The sequence below is a fragment of the Salvelinus alpinus genome, chromosome 14 (assembly GCF_045679555.1).
Source record: "Salvelinus alpinus chromosome 14, SLU_Salpinus.1, whole genome shotgun sequence".
Lineage (NCBI taxonomy): Eukaryota > Metazoa > Chordata > Actinopteri > Salmoniformes > Salmonidae > Salvelinus > Salvelinus alpinus.
The window spans coordinates 15,129,830-15,151,066 of record NC_092099.1 but is presented as its reverse complement, the minus strand read 5'-3'; the positions used below and the strand labels follow the sequence as shown (position 1 = coordinate 15,151,066).

The 21,237-nt window shown below is 43.0% G+C and overlaps 1 protein-coding gene across 2 annotated transcripts in view; it reads right to left on the bottom strand.

Annotated features, from left to right (window-relative positions):
* Positions 1–8,774, bottom strand: part of LOC139538495 (rap guanine nucleotide exchange factor 4-like) — a 63,942-nt gene extending 55,168 nt beyond the window's left edge. For both annotated transcript variants that reach the window (XM_071340604.1, XM_071340605.1), the window contains exons 1-4: positions 8,651–8,774; positions 5,447–5,589; positions 5,264–5,352; positions 2,590–2,736 (exon numbers count right to left, since the gene is read on the bottom strand). In XM_071340604.1, coding sequence (XP_071196705.1) covers positions 2,590–2,736; positions 5,264–5,352; positions 5,447–5,589; positions 8,651–8,733 — 462 coding nt within the window. In that variant the 5' untranslated portion in view covers positions 8,734–8,774. The remainder of the gene's footprint in view (positions 1–2,589; positions 2,737–5,263; positions 5,353–5,446; positions 5,590–8,650) is intronic.
* Between the last annotated feature and the right edge of the window lie 12,463 nt (positions 8,775–21,237).

The following is a 21,237-nucleotide window of genomic DNA, read 5'->3' as shown; positions in this document are numbered from 1 at the left end:
CGTGACCTCTCTCTCACAGATCGGTCTGTACTCAATCAACTCCCAAAGGAGCTCCTACGGCAACTACTACTCTTTGATTCTTCAGACAAATAATGATATACAACTCATACATGGTTGAATACTACTGTAGTCATGGCCTGAGGGAGATCATTTGCCTTTAATTAGCTTTGCGTTTGACTCAATCAGAAAAAACACAAGGTGAAGTCGCGTTGTCTATGCCGCAGGGAGTTAGGCTGCATTTACAATCAATTACAGCACAATACAAGTGATGTATCGTAAACAGGCAGGGAATAAACATTTGAGAAAATGCACAAAGACCTGTGCTGCTAGTAACAGGATATCAGGAGCACTTTCTGCATTGCGGCATGTCTGACAGAAATAAATGGGCACCCCTGGACCGTCTCAAACCAAGGCTCCACAGGTGAGCACAAGCATGGCTAAATATTCCTATCGCACGTTGTGTCTAGCACCTTGATGCTGAGCAAAGAGGAGATTCTCAAAAGAATTGAAAGGGATCAACGAAATCCGGTGATCATGAGCAAAACACTGAGTGACGGCATGCCCAGTATACAACCCAAAGTCACAATCGAGACACGCTAACGACATCATTCATTTAAAGCTTGTTGACGGGCAAGTTCACAGTGTTCACTTTTGATAGCAGTTCAGTTACTCACAGCTTGTGTGACATAGCTAACTCAGCACGTCAAGCAACAACGCCACAATGGAGTGATGTTTCGCAGAACCAAATGGCTGTCATGGGCCTTGCCTAGAGCGGCTGGGGCAAAAGAGATTGCTTTCACTGAGCACTATTGACAGCAATTAAGCGATGGGCTGTGAATTGCTAGTCTCTCCAATGACTTGGCTGTGTTAGTAATGAAATAGGAACAAGTCAATGAAGCGCTAAACATTTACTTCATAGCGAGGGAGATGCAGACACTTCTCTAGACACTAATGTATGTTATTGTTGAATTGTTACTGTTGAACCGTTTGAAAATAAGTCGCTGGACATAACTACACGATCATCCAGAGTTCCGAGCTGAAACCCATCAACAAATCCAACTGAAAGCCACAATATAGAAGGCCATTATATCACTCAGTACTCCTCTTATCTCCGCTCTAAAAAGCTAACCACGACCGTGGGCAGAAAGTATTATCTTAAGACAGGACAAGCACATGTTCCATCAATGAAGCATGAGCAAATGTACAGTGATGGTGTTCCTGTCTGGCAGCTAAAAGCCTTTTTTTCCCCGAGAGCGGCTCACCTCAGACCGACCTCTCAGAAGAGCTTATCCTCTGAATAGAGACGTGTAGTATTTCCACGTGGTTGTCCACATCATAGCATACATTCAAACTGTGCTCAGACTCCAGTTCCATTGTGAAGGACCAGTGAGTGACGTAGAGTCTATAGCTTTAAAACTAACAACCCCCCTGCCTGCCCTCTGCTCTCAGAGGAAACCAGTTCTCTCACTCAGGAAGCCAGTGTAGTGGCTCCAACAGGACAGACAGGGGCCTTTGGACAGTGTGGCACCTCCTATCCTGACCAACTCGCTCACTCGTGCCTTCCTGTACGGCTGAGGGGGTGGAGGGATAGGGGAGAGAGGAGCTCCTCAGGGCAGCAGGAAGGGACAATTTGGCAAGAGATATAATTCTCTAACCTGCTAATGACAAGCTCTACTCCTTTAGTCTTAAACCAACATGGGTGACACTGACAGACATACAAACATCAATATTGCTCTTCCAAAACAAATCCCCACGGAATACTTGTGACCTGAGCACAAGGATCCATCTGTCATAGATATGGGGAGAAAAATCTACCCAGCGGTAAACTATTATTCCTACACTAATTATTCAAGGGAAGAATGGCTCTAGATGACCGCTTAAATGATGATATTAACGCCAGCGGTCTAACCACAATTGTAAAACGTTTCATGGAGATCAGTGAGCCCACACACAACAGGAAGTGCACCGATTCTCTATAGCACTGCACTTCCCCCTAGTGGTCAAAATGTCTAAATGCTACTGCCTCACATTGGAACTTCAAACAGATGTTTCAAGAAGAGAAATACCATCCCAATTAATATATAAAAAAAGGCTATTTCTTGTGGCATATATAACCTGCTTTGCGCTTTCATGTCCTCCTCACGTGATGTAAACACGTTGTATTAACACAACTTAAATCCACTGCCTCAGTGACACACCTCAAAGAATGTTAACAGCATTAAATCAACAGGCCTGCACGCTTATTTTGCAGATATCAAAGAAAATCCAAGAACTCCCACAAAGCCTCATTATTTCCAGTGTGGGTATCATCAGTCCACTGATACAGATAGTTACCAGATAGTTACAGGCCACAGGAGGTTGGTGGCACCATAATTGGGGATGACAGGCTCGTGGTAATGGCTGTAGTGGAATAAGTGGAATGGTACCATGTGTTTGATGCCATTCCATTCGCTCCGTTCCGGCCATTATTATGAGCTGTCCTCCCCTCAGCAGCCTCCTTTGCTACAGCCACTATCTGAGGTGAGTCATACTGGATGGTGTATTGAAAGCTGAATCCACAAAGGTAAGGCGTAATGCTGAGGTGCTTACCTCCCACAGAGACTTGAACTCCCTCTGGTCGATGCGGAGGAGTTCACTGAATTCCCGGGTGACAATGGTGGCGTGCCGTGGGGTGTTATCCAGGATCGACTCCCCAAATGCTGTTCCAATACCCAGAGTGCAGATTGTGACAGCATCCTACAAGAGACACTGAAAATGATCTCTGCTTGGATGGTTCCTCGTCATTTTCAAAAAAGGAAGAGACAGGGAGGAGGTAGGGGGACTATGCTAATCAAATGTTTTGAATCACCTTAAACATGGGCCTTGCCTTAAACATGGGCCTTGCCTTAAACATGGGCCTTGCCTTAAAAATTGGACTCAAAATGCTGGCTTTGGCAGTGATCAGATCACTCCCATAGGTGGGACGCAATCTAGCAGATCTGAACACTTGCATTAGACAGAGGGTTTCTAAAATCACTCCAATCAACAGAGGGCCGCCAGGCAGACTAGAGCACATGGGGCGCTGGTAATTATAGGAAAAGACTCCTGGTGTCCCCAAGGTTACCAATCTCAGAAGACACAAATCACTGTGAAGTAGAGTGCCCTTTCTAGTTGGCTCTTCAGATGAGCTCCAGGGTTAATGTGCATCTTGATCTCCTCATGCACATGTTACAGTGCAGTTCATCCTTTATGACGTGAGAGGAGACCAACTAACTAATAGAATCGAAGGTGTTGAAAAGATTTTCTCCCATGTCAGGCAATTAGGGTTGCAAAATTCTGGGAACTTTCATTAAATTCCCTGGTTTCCCAGAAATCCTGTTTGGAGGATTCCGTATTTCCTGTTTTTTAACTTCTGATTCCGGGAATCCTCCAACCGGGAATTCGGGAAAACCTGAGAATTTATTGAAAGTTCAAGGAATTTTGCAACACTACAGGCAAACCATAAGGAATATTAATTATTTATTTATTGTAGGAAAGTGGACACACCTCTGATATATCTCATTTGGTATTTAATGATTGTATGAATAAATATTAACTGTAGCTATAGTACAATTTATTTTGGAACCAAGGAATGGATTGAATACAATACAGGGTAGTGATTTATATTACACAGAAAAGTAATTCACAGTAAGGGAGGTAATTTCGATCTGCCGTTTCATTTTGCAATCTTGTTCATTTGCTATTTTTCATGCAATCTACTGTTTATAGCATCTACTCAATAAAGTATATCGCTTTTCATTAAAGGCAGTGTTTCCCCCTTTATTAACTTAGAAGCAGCATGCTAGCTGTTCCTGTAGAATTCCAGTCAATGGCTTGCGAAACTACCTTCATCTTCCTTCAAACTGCACTGACTCTGGGTAAGTCAAAATCTCCCACTGTCCCTTTAAGATCAGAGTGAAGATCAAAACTTATATTTGTAGCAAACAGAGCGACCAGTGGCACGAATGAGAGACACGAGTGCACAGCCACCTATAGTGCTGTTGCGCACATCAGTTATATTTCCGATGGTGTCAACATAATTACAGTTTCATGCATTTTGGAGTAGAATATCTTTTTAAAAAGTGACCAGAAGTGACCCGGTGGTCACCCCCTCGGCAAAGAGCAATAGAGCCCCATATTGGAAGTGTCATAATACCCATAAAACATACAGGTCAAACAAGGAAATAAGGGCTGTGTTTCGTGTAGGCTTATCCTGGCATAAAGTTTTGATAACCATGTAAATCTCTCTCAGAAAAGTTGACTTTTATCAATATATTTGGCTCTATTTACTCTCCGATTCGAAAATGCTAATTAGCATCAATGTAGACATCATACAAAACTACAAATCCCTGCAAGCTCCTGCACGTCATCGCTAGCTAACCCCTTTGCTACACGGTATTGTGTCAATTTAAAACTTGCACAAGACAGTTCACAAATAAATGTAGCCAATTTATTTGCAACTACATTTAGCTAACATTAGATAGTTAATCCAAAATTTGTGCCTTTGCCTTGATTCGGCAGTCTCACCCAGATCATCATGACATTTGTAGTTCTTTATGATAGCTACATTAGCAGCCAATTAGCATTTCATTTTGGGAGGGAAATGGGAAAAATGTATGGTGGGAAAACGATTGGAACAATTTCCCTGTTTGACACCTAGGGTGTTATGACTCATACCGTGCTACTCTATCAACACCTCCTCCCAACAGTCTGACGAGGATATCCTCAAAGCTCTAAAGCAGTAATATGTAACTTTTTGGGCGACCCGACCAAATGCACATAAAAATGTGAGCTCTAGATCTGTCATTCTCATTGAAAGAAAGTCTAAGATGCGGTAGATCTGTTCTATGTGCACTATTTCTATGGGTCCCATTCATAAGTTTTGTTTTTGCGTCTTTTATTTTTGGTTTTATACACCAGCTTCAAACAGCTGAAAATATAAGATTTGGGGTTATGTAAAATCTATTGTATTTCACAGCGGTTTAGATACAATGATAATCTACGCTACACATGCTTGTTTTGTCAAATAAACAGAAATGAGGTGAACTATTCAAATTTTTTGCAAGGAATTGGCAAAGCGATTTCTGCGTAGTGCATCTTTAATATTATTCCTAACCACCTGTGGTTTCAAGTCTAGAATATAAACAACAAGAACCTAGTTCCAGTCTCCACCATACCCCAATCCAGAAGGTGGCGGTAATGCACCATCTGGTTTGCACTCCCCCATAACCCCCTCCCAATATACCTGATGATTTGCTGTCTCTGACACTTTGACATCAAGTGAGCCAGAGATGACAGCATACCAGCTGGTACCAATATCTCCTTGACGGTATACTGTAAAGGAAAATACATGAGGTGAGAACATATTCTCATATTCTAGAGCCTTGTTTTAACATACAGGTCTTTTGAACATGAAGCCAAAACTTACATGTGATACCCTTCTCTAGACATTCGTAGAATCCACACAGGCATATCTGCTGTAGAAGACTAGGGTGGAACCGCTCAAAGGCCTTCACACATTTCAGCCTGGCCAGGATGATGTCCACATCTTCCCCAGAGCGTTCAGCAGGTCTAGATGGAGAGGACATATCCTATTGGTCAGTCATTCAGCACAACTTTAGAGAATTAGGAAAATAATTGTGTGTGACAATTCTCCCTGGAGAGCACCCGTCAGACATTCAGCTCCATTCATATCCCCTCGATTAGAGCCAAAAACTGATTGAAAATGTTTGCAAAATGGCTGTTTATGTTACGTTTTCAAACTTACTTCTATCGCTTAACATGTCAAACAGTTTTATACAAAAGTTGTTAACGTTGTTTTTTCGAATTTAAACTTTAAAGTTACATAAAATCGACGACTTGTAGCTTACTCACCACAGCGGATTGTTTGTGTACTGATTTGGAGAGCACATGCCGACCCAGACCGCAGAGTTATCCAGAAAGAATGGCAGTGGCATTCAAACCTTTTCAGCGGGGACCCCATTTTTTCCGACATAATTTCTGGGGATCCTATTTTTTCCCCCCAGAATTTCGGAGGACCCTATTTTTCCCCCCCAGAATTTCTTGCGATCCCACTCCAAATTTAACAACCTTAAAATCGGTAAATTTAGATTTTTACATCAACAAATAACCTCATTGCATTTTCAAGAAACCAATAAATACATTTACTCAATAAAATTGTATCTTATAAATGATCTTTCTCAAAAACGTTTGTATATTGTCCCATACAATAATCTGTAGTCTTAATATTTTGCTCCTTAAAATAATTTGTTTACATTTTGGCGACCCCACTAGGGGTTGCGACCCCGACTCTGAATACCACTTTCCAGTGTTAGGGGTTGGGCATTTCAGGAGAGCTTGGGCTGGAGTGACATGTGGTCCCAGGGCTCTCAGCCTCAGTGGTGTAAGAAATTATTGACTGTCAAAATTATAGGCGCTCTGCCTTAGAATCCAGTAAATTATGTGTTATTTTTAAATTCTCTGTCTATTTGTCAGTGTTTGTCAACATCTTATAAATATTCATGGTTCCAGCTCACCTTCTGCCCTTGTAAATAAATACCACAATTTTTCACCTGATTCTTCGCACCCCCTCACAAGACCGTGTTGGATCCACTATCTTGCTTTCACATTACTCTGTGGAATTACTTGCCACAGGTAATGTATATATATAAAATAGAACATATTTCACTGACCTATAGCCTGGGGGTAAAGTGCGCAACTCCCTAGCGGTGAGATAACTTCCCAATATTGATAAAGTGTAACAACATGACTGGATGCAGAAGATACTTCCTAAATGTGAGGGATACAGCTGCATATTCAGCTATTCCTATTTCCTGTCGTTCCCTTCCTACACACCGGCAATATTTTAAGCCCCAAATTGCATCATGTAAGTTAAACATTTTCCTCATGACATTTTATAGCTGCTTGTCTGTACCTTACTAGCCGACTATGGGATCATACGTATTTGAGAGACTACCAACTGTCTTGGTAGTTGGTATAGGCCCGTTGATACCTGTTGTGTTTAATGCAAGACAGAGTATAACAATGCACATATGAAATTCTATATTTAGCCATTCACATTGTATTTGCACTTACATTTGGTGGGGAAAGTGACACAACCAACCAAAGTCAAATCAAAAGTCTGTACTGTAAATGTCAAATGTCTACATCATATGGTGAGTCATGTTTGCCGGCAGGTGATAATGAGCCACACCAAAAGCAACTCATTTAAGCTGCACTGCCTAAAGTGCCTAGTACTCGCTAGAGTGACAAAGGGACATGTATTGTGTAAACACATCTGGCAAGCCGTGATAGCCGCTAATGCACTTTGAACCTGCTCTCAGAATGGTTGTGTATCTCTCTCTCTCTCTCTCTCTCTCTCTCTCTCTCTCTCTCTCTCTCTCTCTCTCTCTCTCTCTCTCTCTCTCTCTCTCTCTCTCATGGAGGTGATGGTGCAGAATGGCGAGACTGTAGAAAAGGAGGTTTTCTGGAGCGTTGGGGCCTCTTTCCTTGCTCTCTCCTGCAGCCTTATCCACAGCTCAGTATTTAGAGCAGAGGGCCCGGAGAACCCCCAAGAATAAACCATGTCAGCCCCGCGTATCATCTCCTCCCTGTGTTACAAGTCATTTTCCAGACAGGTAACGTTGCGTCATGCTACTCTGGGCAAAGCTAGAATGGCACGTTTAAAGCTCTAGACTGGAGCAATCAACAGTGAAACAACCACAACCTCCCACCTGTATCACCTAATAGATGTCTTTGGTGATTCAACACATGCCCTTTCTATTTGAAATGCTGTTCGGAAGCACATATAATCCAAGGAGTATTCACTTACGTTTACAATTCTCACTGGACAATAAGAATCAAATAAGTCAATGTACAGTATTTCTGACCTAAGGTTATATTCTGCATGAAGAGTAGTGCAGTAGAAGTAGGAATAGAGCAACATTGATTTCTAGAAGGATCATCCCTTGGTTTCCAACTCGTGACCATCATGGGGAGTTATGTATCTGTCAGTCATAAATAGATGATGAACATTCAACACTCAATGACTGATATTTCCATCTAATAATTTACACAGTGGTACACCCTAGTCACTCAATAGACCGCATGGGGTGCACCCACAGTGGGGGACCATAGCAGTATGTGTTTGTAAATACATCACTGGTTCTTGTCCATCTCCTCGTGACATTTGACGTAAACGATCTCCTAATTAAAGAGCGTAACCTACTATTACTTTCAGAATCGTCAGTTAGTAGTATTATATGTTCATTAGGAATGAAGGCACATCCACGCTCTGAATCAGTTCATATCGTGTTTCGAAATGGTCTGTATCTAGAATATAAACATACGTAGGCTAGAGCAGTGTTTCGTATGGCATATTTATGAAGACATATTATAAAGGCATAAACCTAGCGATATTCACTGTATCAAATTCGCCCGTTAGACAACATATGGTAGCCTAAAAAGAGTGCATTGCGGAGGATAACCTGAGGCAAGTAAACAGGCTACACTGGTCCCATTGGAAGGAAATGCCTAAAACGTAGTAGTCATCCTCATATTCAGACTAATACACAGCGTAGTGTGAAAAGTATGAAGTTGGTTTCAAAATACATGTAAAAAAAATTTGAATTACCTTTTATCAAGGCAAATAATCCAATCTGCAGACGCAGAGGAATGGCCAGAGGTGTGCGCTGCTACCATTTTCGTAGAGATCATAGACCCGGTGAAAGGAAGACTTGCATCAGCAGCTCTTTTTATTGGTCTATTCCCTTATCCCTCCTGCTCTTCAAATGCATCGTTGAATTTGACGCCTTTTTTGTGATCCTTTTCACGCAATAGGTTACTTGAGTGGAACGTTAAAAATAATACTTTTTGTAAATGAAAAAAATTGATGGTTGGGAGACGGGGGATTATATTCTGAAAACAAAATATTTATAGGATCATTTTTAGCCTACGAGTCACAACTGTACAGTTGGCAAGTTTCCAAAAACAATACAGACATGGGAGCTTTTGCCAGACTTCAGCTCTCCAGACCAGTTTACACTTTACACAAAAAATACCTACTACAATACAAAAACAATAGACTGTGGGACAACATGTGAAGCAAGTAAGGTTCAAAGTCATTAATGAGGAAATCTGTGATTTCCAATGTCCAATGTTGGACTTTTAAATGAATGATATACATCCATTGATTCTTGAAGCATATAACTTATAAATGAGCTTACATACCCCGTACATACCCCATTAGAACCCAAAATATGAGCTTGTTTTATTTCATTGTTTGTAAGCAATGTAATTGTAAACAAACATTGTATAGCATCAAAACATGGTTCTATAAGGGCACAAGGCGAGACCCATATGCAGACACAGAAGGCAGATGGTTGAGCTCCGATATTTATTATAACACAAGGGGTAGGCAAAAAGGCAGGTCGGATACAGGCGAGAGTTCATAAACCAGATCAGAGTCCTAACAGTACAAGCCGTTAAACAGTCTCGAGGTCAGGACAGGCAGGGGTTCAGTAACCAGGTTCGAGTCCAAACAGTACAAGGCGTTAGGCAGGCTCGAGGTCAGGGCAGGAAGAATTGTCAGGCAGGCGGGGTCGGTGTCAGGACAGGCAAGGGTCAAAACCAGGAATACTAGGAAAAACAGAGATTGGGAAAAATAGAAGCTAGGAGATAAACTCTGGTTGACTTTGAAAACAAGACGAACTGGCACAGAGAGACAGAAAACATAGGTATTTACACCGGGGATGATGAGCGACACCTGGGGGGTGGAGACAAGCACAAGGACAGGTGAAACAGATCAGGGCGTGACAGGTTCAAACTACAATTTGGATGATAGATGCTCAGTCCTTCAATCCGAAGCTCTGTATATGCATTTGAGAGTGTTTACATGTCTACATACCCATCCCTCAGCTGTTTACCAAAACAGTGGTGGGTGGCTGCTTTTTTGTTGTTTGCATTGCAGATTGCCCCTTTTAAAGACAGGCTTTGCAATAGCTCAGTGTTTACAACCTTGCCTGGGACCTAAAACAGTGGCAGCCTGACAGCCAAGGTTTGATGGAAATCGGTTACAGTGGTGCCGTGACTCGTATCTCCAGAGAGCTGATATTAGTTAGCTGCCGGGGTTGCTGCGGAGAGGAGGAGGTGGTCAAAGGAGCTTGAATGTAGGGGTGAATGTAACAGGTAATGTGCTGGGTTGTCACCTTAGTGATGATGAATAAAACAAGCCAGCTATTTCCTCCGGAAAGGAAGCTACTGTGGCTTGGAATAATTATGTTCAGACTTTGTGGATACAAAGCCATTATGACTATGGTGGTTCGATTGCAGTAGATTATACAAACACAGTAAAGGCACGGCCACCAGAGAGATGCTACTGAGTTGATGGGATGACAAAGCAAAGCAGGCAAGCAATAAAAAACACAATAGCTGTGAAGGCCAGTCACCACGGTGACAGCACTGCAGCAAAATGAGTGGGAGGATATAGAGGGAAACAGTTAAATGCTTTTATTTCCACTGTAAGGAGGAACCTGCAGGCAGCCCATGGCAGGTCATGAATAGTCAATATTGGAATGACACACTGGTCCGCTGTGGATAACGGGACAATAAAAGTGCAAATTTCACATTCATGTAGGCTAATGTCTGCTTTACATTTGGCAACCTGAGAGAGATTCCTGTGTTTTGTGGTTTTGCAAAAATATGTAATTAACATCACACTGATTCACTCAAATCACTCTGGCTTCCAACCATCTCTCTGATTGATTTGGAGAACTTCTTGCACTCTGTGCTCAGACATTCAGATGAAAAGGAACCATAGGAGCCCTAAGGTAGCTGGCTGCAGGCTCTGCCACTCTCATTCCACTGCAACACACACTGACCACCACAACACCAAAAAAGCAACCCAAGCCCAATGGGCTCTTTGGATTGGCAGGAGGGGACAGTTCCACATCCTGCAGATGTATCCCATATACAATATCCGATGTCCAGACGGTGTGTGTGCTATACCCAGGGAATCAAGTGGCAGCAGCTGCTGAAGACAGATGTGCCAAACAGCAGGATTTAAATGGCCAGGGGAATTCAGTGCTAAAGGGTATTAGTATGCCATGCAGGCAGGCAGACGTATAGTGTGATATTTGGAGGATCGTACAGGAAGGGTCCGATGAAGTCAAGTAACAGGAAGCTAGAACAGACAGGGAATAACATTTGCTTATGTCTGCTCTACAGTATACTTTGGCTGCTATAATGACTGTAGAATGCATTTTTATTCACATTGCACAGCATTTTCTCTCCTGAAAACAGTATGCTAATCTCATTTATGCACCGTTGGAGCTGTGCCTGTGACTATGGAGAAGAGAAAAATAGAATTCATAAACATTCATTATTACAATGTTAAGTTGTTTCTTGTCCTTCCCTTAACCGTTGCCTTGGAAATGTGAAAGTAATGGCTATGTTGTTATCTTGCCTCATTAGATGTGGCAGTATTTTTTTTTAAATCCTCTATGTGTTTGTTAGCTAGACTGTAATTTGTCTTTGAAAGTTCCATCTGATTACAGTTTTTAGTCCAAAATGTCCTCACTGAACTGGGAATAAAAACTATGTGTGGTATTATATTAATTAACGAGAGCACTTACACAGTATAGATTATTTTTAAAGTTATTATTTTGACATGACATTATCACTGTCATCATCATCATTGCCATCATCATACTACTGATATGATTTAGGAGCATTTCTGATCTATCTCACCCATGGAGGAGGTCAGAGACCTGGCAGTGTGGTGCCAGGACAACAACCTCTCCCTCAACGTGAGCAAGACAAAGGACACGCCCCCGTTCACATTGACGGCGCTGTAGTGCAGTGGGTAAAGAGTTTCAAGTTCCTTGGTGTCCACATCACCAACAAACTATCATGGTCCAAACACACCAAGACAGTCGTGAAGAGGGCATGACACCTTTTCCCCCTCAGGATATTGAAAAGATTTGGCATGGGTCCCCAGATCCTCAAAAAGGTATAAAGCTGCACCATTGAGACATCCTGACCATCACCGCCTGGCATGGCAACTGCTCGGCATTCAACCGTAAGGCGCTACAGAGGGTAGTGCGTACAGCCCAGTACATCACTGCCATCCAGGACCTATATACTAGGCGGTGTCAGAGGAAGGATCAAAAAATTGTCAAAGACTCCAGTCACCCAAGTCATAGACTGTTCTCTCTGCTACTGCATGGCAAGCAGTACTGGAGCACCAAGTCTAGGTACAAAAGGCTCCTTAAAAGCTTCTAACCCCAAGCCATAAGTCTGCTGAATAATTAATCAAATGGCCACCCGGACTATTTGTATTGACACCCGCCCCCCCACACACACCTTACCCCTACATGTACAAATGACCTAGACTAACTTGTACCCCCGCACATTAACTCGGTACCGGTACCCCCTGTATAGCCTTGTTATTGTTCTTTATTGTGTTACTTTTTTTTATTTTATTTTATTTTTTACTTACGTTTATTTAGTCAATATTTTCTTGTCTCTATTTTTTTTAAACTGAATTGTTGGTTAATAAAGAGTGTCACGCCCTGGCCGTAGAGAGGTTTTTATTCTCTAATTTGGTTAGGCCAGGGTGTGACTAGGGTGGGCATTCTAGTTTCTTTATTTCTATGTTTTCTATTTCTTTGTGTTTGGCCGGGTGTGGTTCTCAATCAGAGGCAGCTGTCTATCGTTGTCTCTGATTGAGAACCATACTTAGGTAGCCCTTTTTTCCACCTGTCTTTGTGGGAAGTTGACTTTTGTTTAGGGCACATAGCATGTAGCTTCACGGTTAGTGTTTGTAGTGTTTGTAGTGTTTGTAGTGTTTGTAGTGTTTGTAGTGTTTGTAGTGTTTGTAGTGTTTGTTTGTTCGGCGTCATTTTTATCAATAAAGAGAAAATGTACGCTAACCATGCTGCACCTTGGTCCTCTTCTGTCAACATCCGTGACAGAACCTCCCACCAACAAAGGACCAAGCAGCGTGGCCAGGAGAGGCAGCCCTTTGGGGGGTGGCACAAGGAACGGTCGGCGGAGCCGAGGATGGAACCAGAGCCAGTCGGGGTGAACTTGGAGGGGAGTGAAGGTAGTGAAGCAGAGACAGTGAAGGAGTTGATGGGGAGATTGGAGGAGAGAGCTGCTGTGTTGGTGCATGAGGCACGACATTAGCCCTACGGAGCGTGTCCTCGGGTTGATGTCACCTGAGTCAGCTCTCCATACTCGTCCTGAGGTGCGTGCTAGCCGTCTGGTGAAGACTGTGCCAGCCCCACGCACTAAGCCTCCTGTGCGCTTCCCCAGCCCTGCACGTCTTGTGCCAGCTTGGCGCTCCAGACCTCCAGTGCGCCTCCACAGCCCGGGGGGTCCTGCGCCGGCTCTACGCACGGTTTCCCCAGTTTGCCAGGAGAACCCAGTGCGGCCTGTTCCAGCTCCCCGCACGTGCCGGGCTAAAGTGGGCATGCAGCCAAGAGGAGCGGTGCAAGTACTAAGCACCAGAGCTCCAGTGCTCCCCCACAGCCCGGTTCGACCTGTGCCTGCGCTCTGGAGGTGCCGGGCTAGAGTGGGCATTCAGCCTGGAAGAGTGGTGCCAAGGCTATGCACCAGATCTCCAGTGCTCCCCCACAGCCTGGTTCATCCTGTGCCTCCTCCACGGACCAGGCCTCCAGTAGGTCTCCCCAGCCTGGTGAGTCCGGTGCCTGCTCCACGGGCCAGTCCGGAGTCTCCAGCGACGGTCCCCAGTCCGGAGTCTCCAGCGACGGTCCCCAGTCCGGAGTCTCCAGCGACGATCCCCAATCCGGAGCCTCCAGCGACGATCCCCAATCCGGAGCCTCCAGCGACGATCCCCAATCCGGAGCCTCCAGCGGCGACGGCCACCAGTCCGGAGCCTCCAGCGGCGACGGCCACTAGTCCGGAGCCTCCAGCGGCGACGGCCACCAGTCCGGAGCCTCCAGCGGCGACGGCCACCAGTCCGGAGCCTCCAGCGGCGACGGCCACCAGTCCGGAGCCTCCAGCGGCGACGGCCACCAGTCCGGAGCCTCCAGCGGCGACGGCCACCAGTCCGGAGCCTACAGCGGCGAGGGCTGCCGAGGGTCCCCAGTCCGGGGCCCGCTACGAGGGTCCCCAGTCCGGGGTCGGCGGCGAGGGTCCCCGCATCAGAGGCGCCACCAAAGTGGGGGGAGCCAGAGGCGGAGGGGGGTCTACGTCCCGCACCAGAGCCGCCGCCGTAAAGGAAGCCCACCCGGACCCTCCCCTTTAGAGTCAGGTTTTGCGGCCGGAGTCTGCACCTTTGGGGGGGGTACTGTCACGCCCTGGCCATAGAGGTTTTTATTCTCTATTTTGGTTAGGCCAGGGTGTGACTAGGGTGGGCATTCTAGTTTCTTTATTTCTATGTTTTCTATTTCTTTGTGTTTGGCCGGGTGTGGTTCTCAATCAGAGGCAGCTATCTATCGTTGTCTTTGATTGAGAACCATACTTAGGTAGCCCTTTTTTCCACCTGTCTTTGTGGGAAGTTGACTTTTGTTTAGGGCACATAGCCTGTAGCTTCACGGTTAGTTTTTGTAGTGTTTGTTGTTTTGTTCGGCGTCATTTTTATCAATAAAGAGAAAATGTACGCTAACCACGGTGCACCTTGGTCCTCTTTTTCCAACGGCCGTGACAAAGAGCTTGTAAGTAAGCATTTCACGGTAAGGTCTACTGCTGTTGTCTTTAGCACATGTGACAAATAACATTTGATTTGTTCCCAGCAATTTCATTTTCTCTCAGAAGATGGCAGCATTGACTGTTTCTTCTCGATGGTAAACCACAACTCACATACCCACATACAACTGTCAAGTCTGATCTACTGTTGTAGATTCGGTCTATCTGTTGTGTGATGGCGACAAACCACAGTTTGTGTTTCAGAACGGTAATTGCCATCAACTGAAGGGAAAGTTTACTGCCATCATCAAAGTTACTCCTCATCTAAGGTGGAATTTGTGAGTTGGTCAGGGGGATGGGGTCATGTGAGCAGTTTCTGTGCAGGCTTGGGCATGCAGTGCATGGCAGCTGCACCATGCAACCGCATGACATACACCCTGCCAATTAACGCTACGCCACACTGCCTATAGGCTAGAATTAGTGATCACTGTCGCCAAGTTTTTATTTTCAATTAAACAGTCAACCACATTGTTATATAATATGCTTAAGATATAGACTACATCATGTAAAAGGGCTTTAAGAAGTTTATAATCTTCCAAGGCTCATCAACAACCCATGGATAACACAGTGAAAATGTTAACCACAGGGAACTGTTGAGAGCATTTTGTTTAGAATGGAGTATGATTTGCTTAATGTAATTGAACATTAAAGGATCATACAACATATGCTACATATTTCCAGTCAAGAAGCCAAGAGTGGAAATCTGAACGTAGTCTGAAGTTTTACTGATGCAATTTTAGTAATGTAACTTCTGGCAGAGTCTGAAACATTGAGGAAAATAATCAGTAAACACTTCAGAGATTTGATCTGTGAAGAACTCGTAGATTTGTATGACATGACTAAGAAGTTTCCAACAGAAAAAAATAATAATCTGTGCTGCTGGAATGGAAAGTAGTTCGCTCCAGAGGGCCTTTGTCCACATGTGGAGGGTTGAGGCATAAGGTTTTTTTTTGCCAAAAGACTGTACATTAATTATCTGATTTGTGTATCTGAATTAATTTAATTACTTTAGGATCTAGTCACTTGCCATTTTACTGTAACCTCTCAAGTCAATGGACTAATGCAGCTAATAGTACACCTGAGATTTACAACAGAGAGTGAAAGGTGTTCTGAGAGGAAACACAACTAACCTTTGTTTCCGGATTCATGGCTCTATTTCATGAGTTCTCTGGCCGTAAAGGGGAGGCTGCCAGCAAAACCGACAGAAGGATCTACATACAGTTGAAGTCAGAAGTTTACATACACCGTAGCCAAATACATTTCAACTCAGTTTTCACAATTCCTGACATTTAATCCTGGTAAAAAATCCTTGTCTTAGGTCAGTTAGGATCACCACTTTATTTTAAGAATGTGAAATGTCAGAATAATAGTAGAGAGAATTATTTATTTCAGCTTTTACTTCTTTCATCACATACCCAGTGGGTCAGAAGTTTACATACACTCAATTACTGTTTGGTAGCTTTGCCTTTAAATTGTTTAACTTGGGTCAAACGTTTCAGGTAGCCTTCCACAAGCTTCCCACAATAAGTTGGGTGAATTTTGGCCCATTCCTCCTGACAGAGCTGGTGTAACTGAGTCAGCTTTGTAGGCCTCCTTGCTCACACACGCTTTTTCAGTTGTTCACAAATTTTCAATGGGATTGAGTACAGGGCTTTGTGATGGCCACTCCAATACCTTGACTTTGTTGTCCTTAAGCCATTTTGCCACAACTTTGGAAGTATGCTTGGGGTCATTGTCCATTTGGAAGACCCATTTGCGACCAACCTTTAACTTCCTGATTGATGTCTTGAGATGTTGCTTCAATATATCCACATAATTTCCCCTCCTCATGGTGCCATCTATTTTGTGAAGTGCACCAGTCCCTCTTGCAGAAAAGCACCCCCACAACATGATGCTGCCACCCCCGTGCTTCACGGTTGGGATGGTGTTCTTCGGCTTGCAAGCCTCCCCCTTTTTCCTCCAAACATAACGATGGTCATTATGGCCAAACAGTTCTATTTTTGTTTCATGAGACCAGAGGACATTTCTCCAAAAAGTACAATCTTTGTCCCCATGTGCAGTTGCAAACCGTAGTCTGGCTTTTTTATGGCGGTTTTGGAGCAGTGGCTTCTTCCTTGCTGAGAGGCCTTTCAGGTTATGTCGATATAGAACTCGTTTTACTGTGGATATAGATATTTTTGTACCTGTTTCCTCCAGCATCTTCACAAGGTGCTTTGCTGTTCTGGGATTGATTTGCACTTTTCCCACCAAAGTACGTTCATCTCTAGGAGACAGAACGCATCTCCTTCCTAAGCGGTATGACAGCTGCGTGGTTACATGGTGTTCATACTTGCGTACTATTGTTTGTACAGATGAACGTGGTACCTTCAGGCGTTTGGAAATTGCTCCCAAAGATGAACCAGACTTGTCGAGGTCTACAATTTTTTTTCTGAGGTCTTGGCATATTTCTTTTGATTTTCCTATGATGTCAAGCAAGAGGCACTGAGTTTGAAGGTAGGCCTTGAAATACATCCACAGGTACACCTCCAATTGATTCAAATTATGTCAAATAGACTATCATTAGCTTCTAAAGCCATGACATTTTCTGGAATTTTCCAAGCTGTTTAAAGGCACAGTCAACTTATTGTATGTAAACTTCTGACCCACTGGAATTGTGATACAGTGAATTATAAGTGAAATAATCTGTCTGTAAACAATTGTTGGAAAGATTACTTGTGTCATGCACAAAGTAGATGTCCTAACCGACTTGCCAAAACTATAGTTTGTTAACAAGAAATTTGTGGAGTGGTTGAAAAACGAGTTTTAATGACTCCAACCTAAGTGTATGTTAACTTCCGACTTCAACTGTATATAGGCCTAATGAAAAATGGCTATTATTAAAACGTGATTTCTGGCCCTTCAGAGGGCTGAACATCTTCATGATATCATGTAGAGTGCTTTGTTGCCTGTACAATGTCCTGTTTTCCCTTGATTTGAAGATACTGGTACGTTCAAACATCGTTTGAGATGTTGTCATGGGGACCATGGGCTTGACAATGGCCTGCTGCGATTTTACCCCTGGGAGGGAAGCTTTCAGGGCCCAATGGCCCACCGTTGCTAGGAGATAATCCAGCGAGCTCGTAATAGTAAACACACACATGCAGACCTCATGTGCACACACAGCATCATTTCCAATGCTGACAAGCATTCAGGAAGCTGTTTGTTGCAGCTGGTATGTAGTAGATAAGTGTCCATGTTACCCACTACTGAAAAAGGCAATAGTATAGTTATTTTCACACAGAAAAAAAATTCAAGGTTCCACACACCGTGGATCTAGACATGAGTTATGACTGAAAGCTAAATGCTAAACGTCAAGGGAAATCAAGTCAGCGCCATCATCAATCTGCTTCATAATTTAGATAATCAAGACCTTTCAACCTTCACCTTGTTGAACCCACAACCAATTCCTATGGGTGACCAAATTTGAAATCTATCTATAGAAAAGAAATTACAATTAAACCAGAAGCACATGTGCGTTTCTGTGAGAACCTTTATAAAAACCTACATCAGATAACTGTCTAAAATGGAATGTGAGAGCAGATAACTCTCCAGGAAATGCCTGGCGAACAGCATTTCTCCAGTCAGACAGCACAGATCCCTTCCCTAAATGTAGCTACTGCTATGCTAACATGTCGTAAAACAGTGTTTTGCAGCTTTGATAAGCTTTACTAAAGTTGTCAGGAAATACATTGGGTAGGCCTCCTTTTCACTGCAGTGAGTGAGTAATTGGGTAAAATATTATGTTTGTGGCGAAACATGTTTGATGTCTTTCTTGGTGTCAACAAAGGTTAATTTTTCATGTTTCACACAGTTAAATATGTATGATTTCACTCCCGGGGCGATTGAAAAAATAACAAAGCTCAAAACTTTGGCCTGCTAAATAGATCACCATCTGTTTATGCATTAGCTGCCAAGTGTATTTCATATTTCATTCAAAACAAAACACTTGTACCCAGATGAGTTTTTCTGTATTAATTTTGTTCTACACAATAGTTTTGGAATGAGCACCCAATGAAGCATCAACATATTCTAACTGCATTTTGTTATCTATGTTTAGCTTGGGTAGACCAGTAACTATAGCCTACTCGCAGTGGTTACCAAACTGTGGGATGACATTATTAGTGCAAAGCAACAAAAAAATGGAATACATTTTCAGGATGGAAAAAATGCTTTCAGTGTAAACTTAAACGACTAAAACCCAAATAGAAAGTATTTAGAAAAGATAATTGGACCTATGTATTTAAAAAAAGTTGCCTATATCTTTGAAAACTTACAATAAACAAAACATTCTAGACAATTAATCTCCCTTTGACTTTGTTATAATGTTTGAGCATAAGAACACAGGATTAGCCATGTAGAATTGTAGAAAAGTTGCTTAAAAATTGCAACATTTTCTCTCAGCTCCATGGCAGGATGTGTGGAATTGAAGGAGATTAGCTTTGAAACGGCAATGTCTTATTCTTTGGTCTGTATGTTTTTTCACCTTTCAACCCTCATGGTGGGTTACGACTTAAAAAGGCTCGTCAATTGGTTGGTCACGAAGGAAAAAAGTTTGGGAATCCCTGGCCTACTGCACCAAGACGGGCATTGGGCAGGAGTTGATGCTCTACAAAATAACTACTGTTAAACAAATCTTGGCTCAGTACAGCAGAGGCCTGTTTGCTTTCACTCAGACATTTCAAAGATGATTCAGATGTCATTAAAACTTCCACTTATCAACGTTTTTAAGATATCTAGTTAGTCTTGTACGTTCAAAGCCCTTTTTTCTTCAACTGTTCTTTCCCCCTTTCTATTTGATTGGTTGGTATTTTTGAAAACTAGGTCCTCAGGCCACTTGGGAAATGTCACTAAACTCTCTTTCCGTGAGTCTGTGGCTGATCTCAAGAACATCAGCAAATTCTGATAAGGCTATCTTCGTATTTTCACATTAGAATTTACATAAATGTCAAATATTTGTCTGTATTTACAGTGGAGAAATGAAAGTACATTTTGGTGCTACTTCGTACACGACTACTGTCCCCAAGGAGGGAACCAGTTTTTAAGTGCTGCATGGTAAGTAGTTGCTCCATTTTCCATATGAATGAAGTACTGTATTTACTCTTCTGCCTATATAATAATCCAGTCATTGCATTACAATGTGTTGTACTGTTAATGTGAAAAACATAATATGACTGCCATTGTATGGATTGTGTGGAAACATTTGGCAGGTATAGCCTAATTTACCAACTTCATTTTCCACAGTAAATATCTCAATGAATAGTTAACTCTGTGTGTGAAGTAATCTTCTCCATTTACTAAGTGTTATGGTGTGTTCTCCACAGAGAAGATGATCTCTCCTTACCATACCTGTGCAAACATCACCAGTGTTTATGTTCTCGTTCTCCTGTCAAACTGCACACATCATTTTCACTGTACTTTTCCATCCTCATTAAGCAAGCACCGAAGCACTAGACAGTGCATCTAAAATTAAAACCAGTCATGTTTTCTTTGAGACAGGCTGCGCAGCCGTAAATGCTGCGGAGAGCGAGTGAGACAGAGAGAGCTCTGTGATGGTGACCTATTTGCTTTGTATGAGGGAGACTAGTTTAGCTTCGCTGCAAGGCAGCACAGTTCCTCAGTGAGGAAATCGTGTCTTTTATTAAGCTTTTTTGAGAGTCTTCACAGGTCAGCTAAACTATGAACAGAGTCAAATTATGACACGTACACAGTCAGGATTAGGTTGTGTGATATCTTGGTTGAGTGTCACGTATCTGTCAGTTAGAGAGTCATGCAGGTGACCATTTAGGGAGGTGACGTCTGACCAAGGGGCCAGATATCGCAAGTGTCATAATGCCAAGCCTATTTCACGCAAGATCTCACTCAGATTATTCACCAAAATCGCAGCCACTGAAATATCAAATATACATATTGCTCTTGAGTAACATTTACCCTCCAAACAATACTATCACTCCCCAAACAATACTACCACTATCAGATAGAGCAGTTGAAGACACATAGCCACCTATAATAATAATAATAATATTTTGGGGGAGGCTTATTTTTGCCTTTTTACACACAAGTGTGTGATTGAAATGTGTTTCTTGCGTATACCAACTCCCCCTAAAACACTTGCTGGGAGTGGGGTCACAATTGGGGTTAAGTGCCTTGCTCAAGGACACAGCAACTGATTTTCTTTCACCTTGTCAGCTCCAGGATTCGAACCAGCGACCTTTCTGTTAGTGGCCCAATGCTCTAACCTTATATCGGACAGTTGTTGGTTTGAGGATTTTTTAAAATCGTTTTTCCAGTCCCAAGTTCTTCTTTCATATGCACCAGTGCGGTAGGTGAGTTTATCCATGAAATATACAGTACTTCTCTTTCCACGACATTCCCCAAATCTCTCATGTGTCTGCGCAACCTGCATGCACTCAAGAAGAGGGTGGGGGTTTCTAGTCCTGGAATGTGTCCGTGTGCGCGCCCCCGATCTTGTCT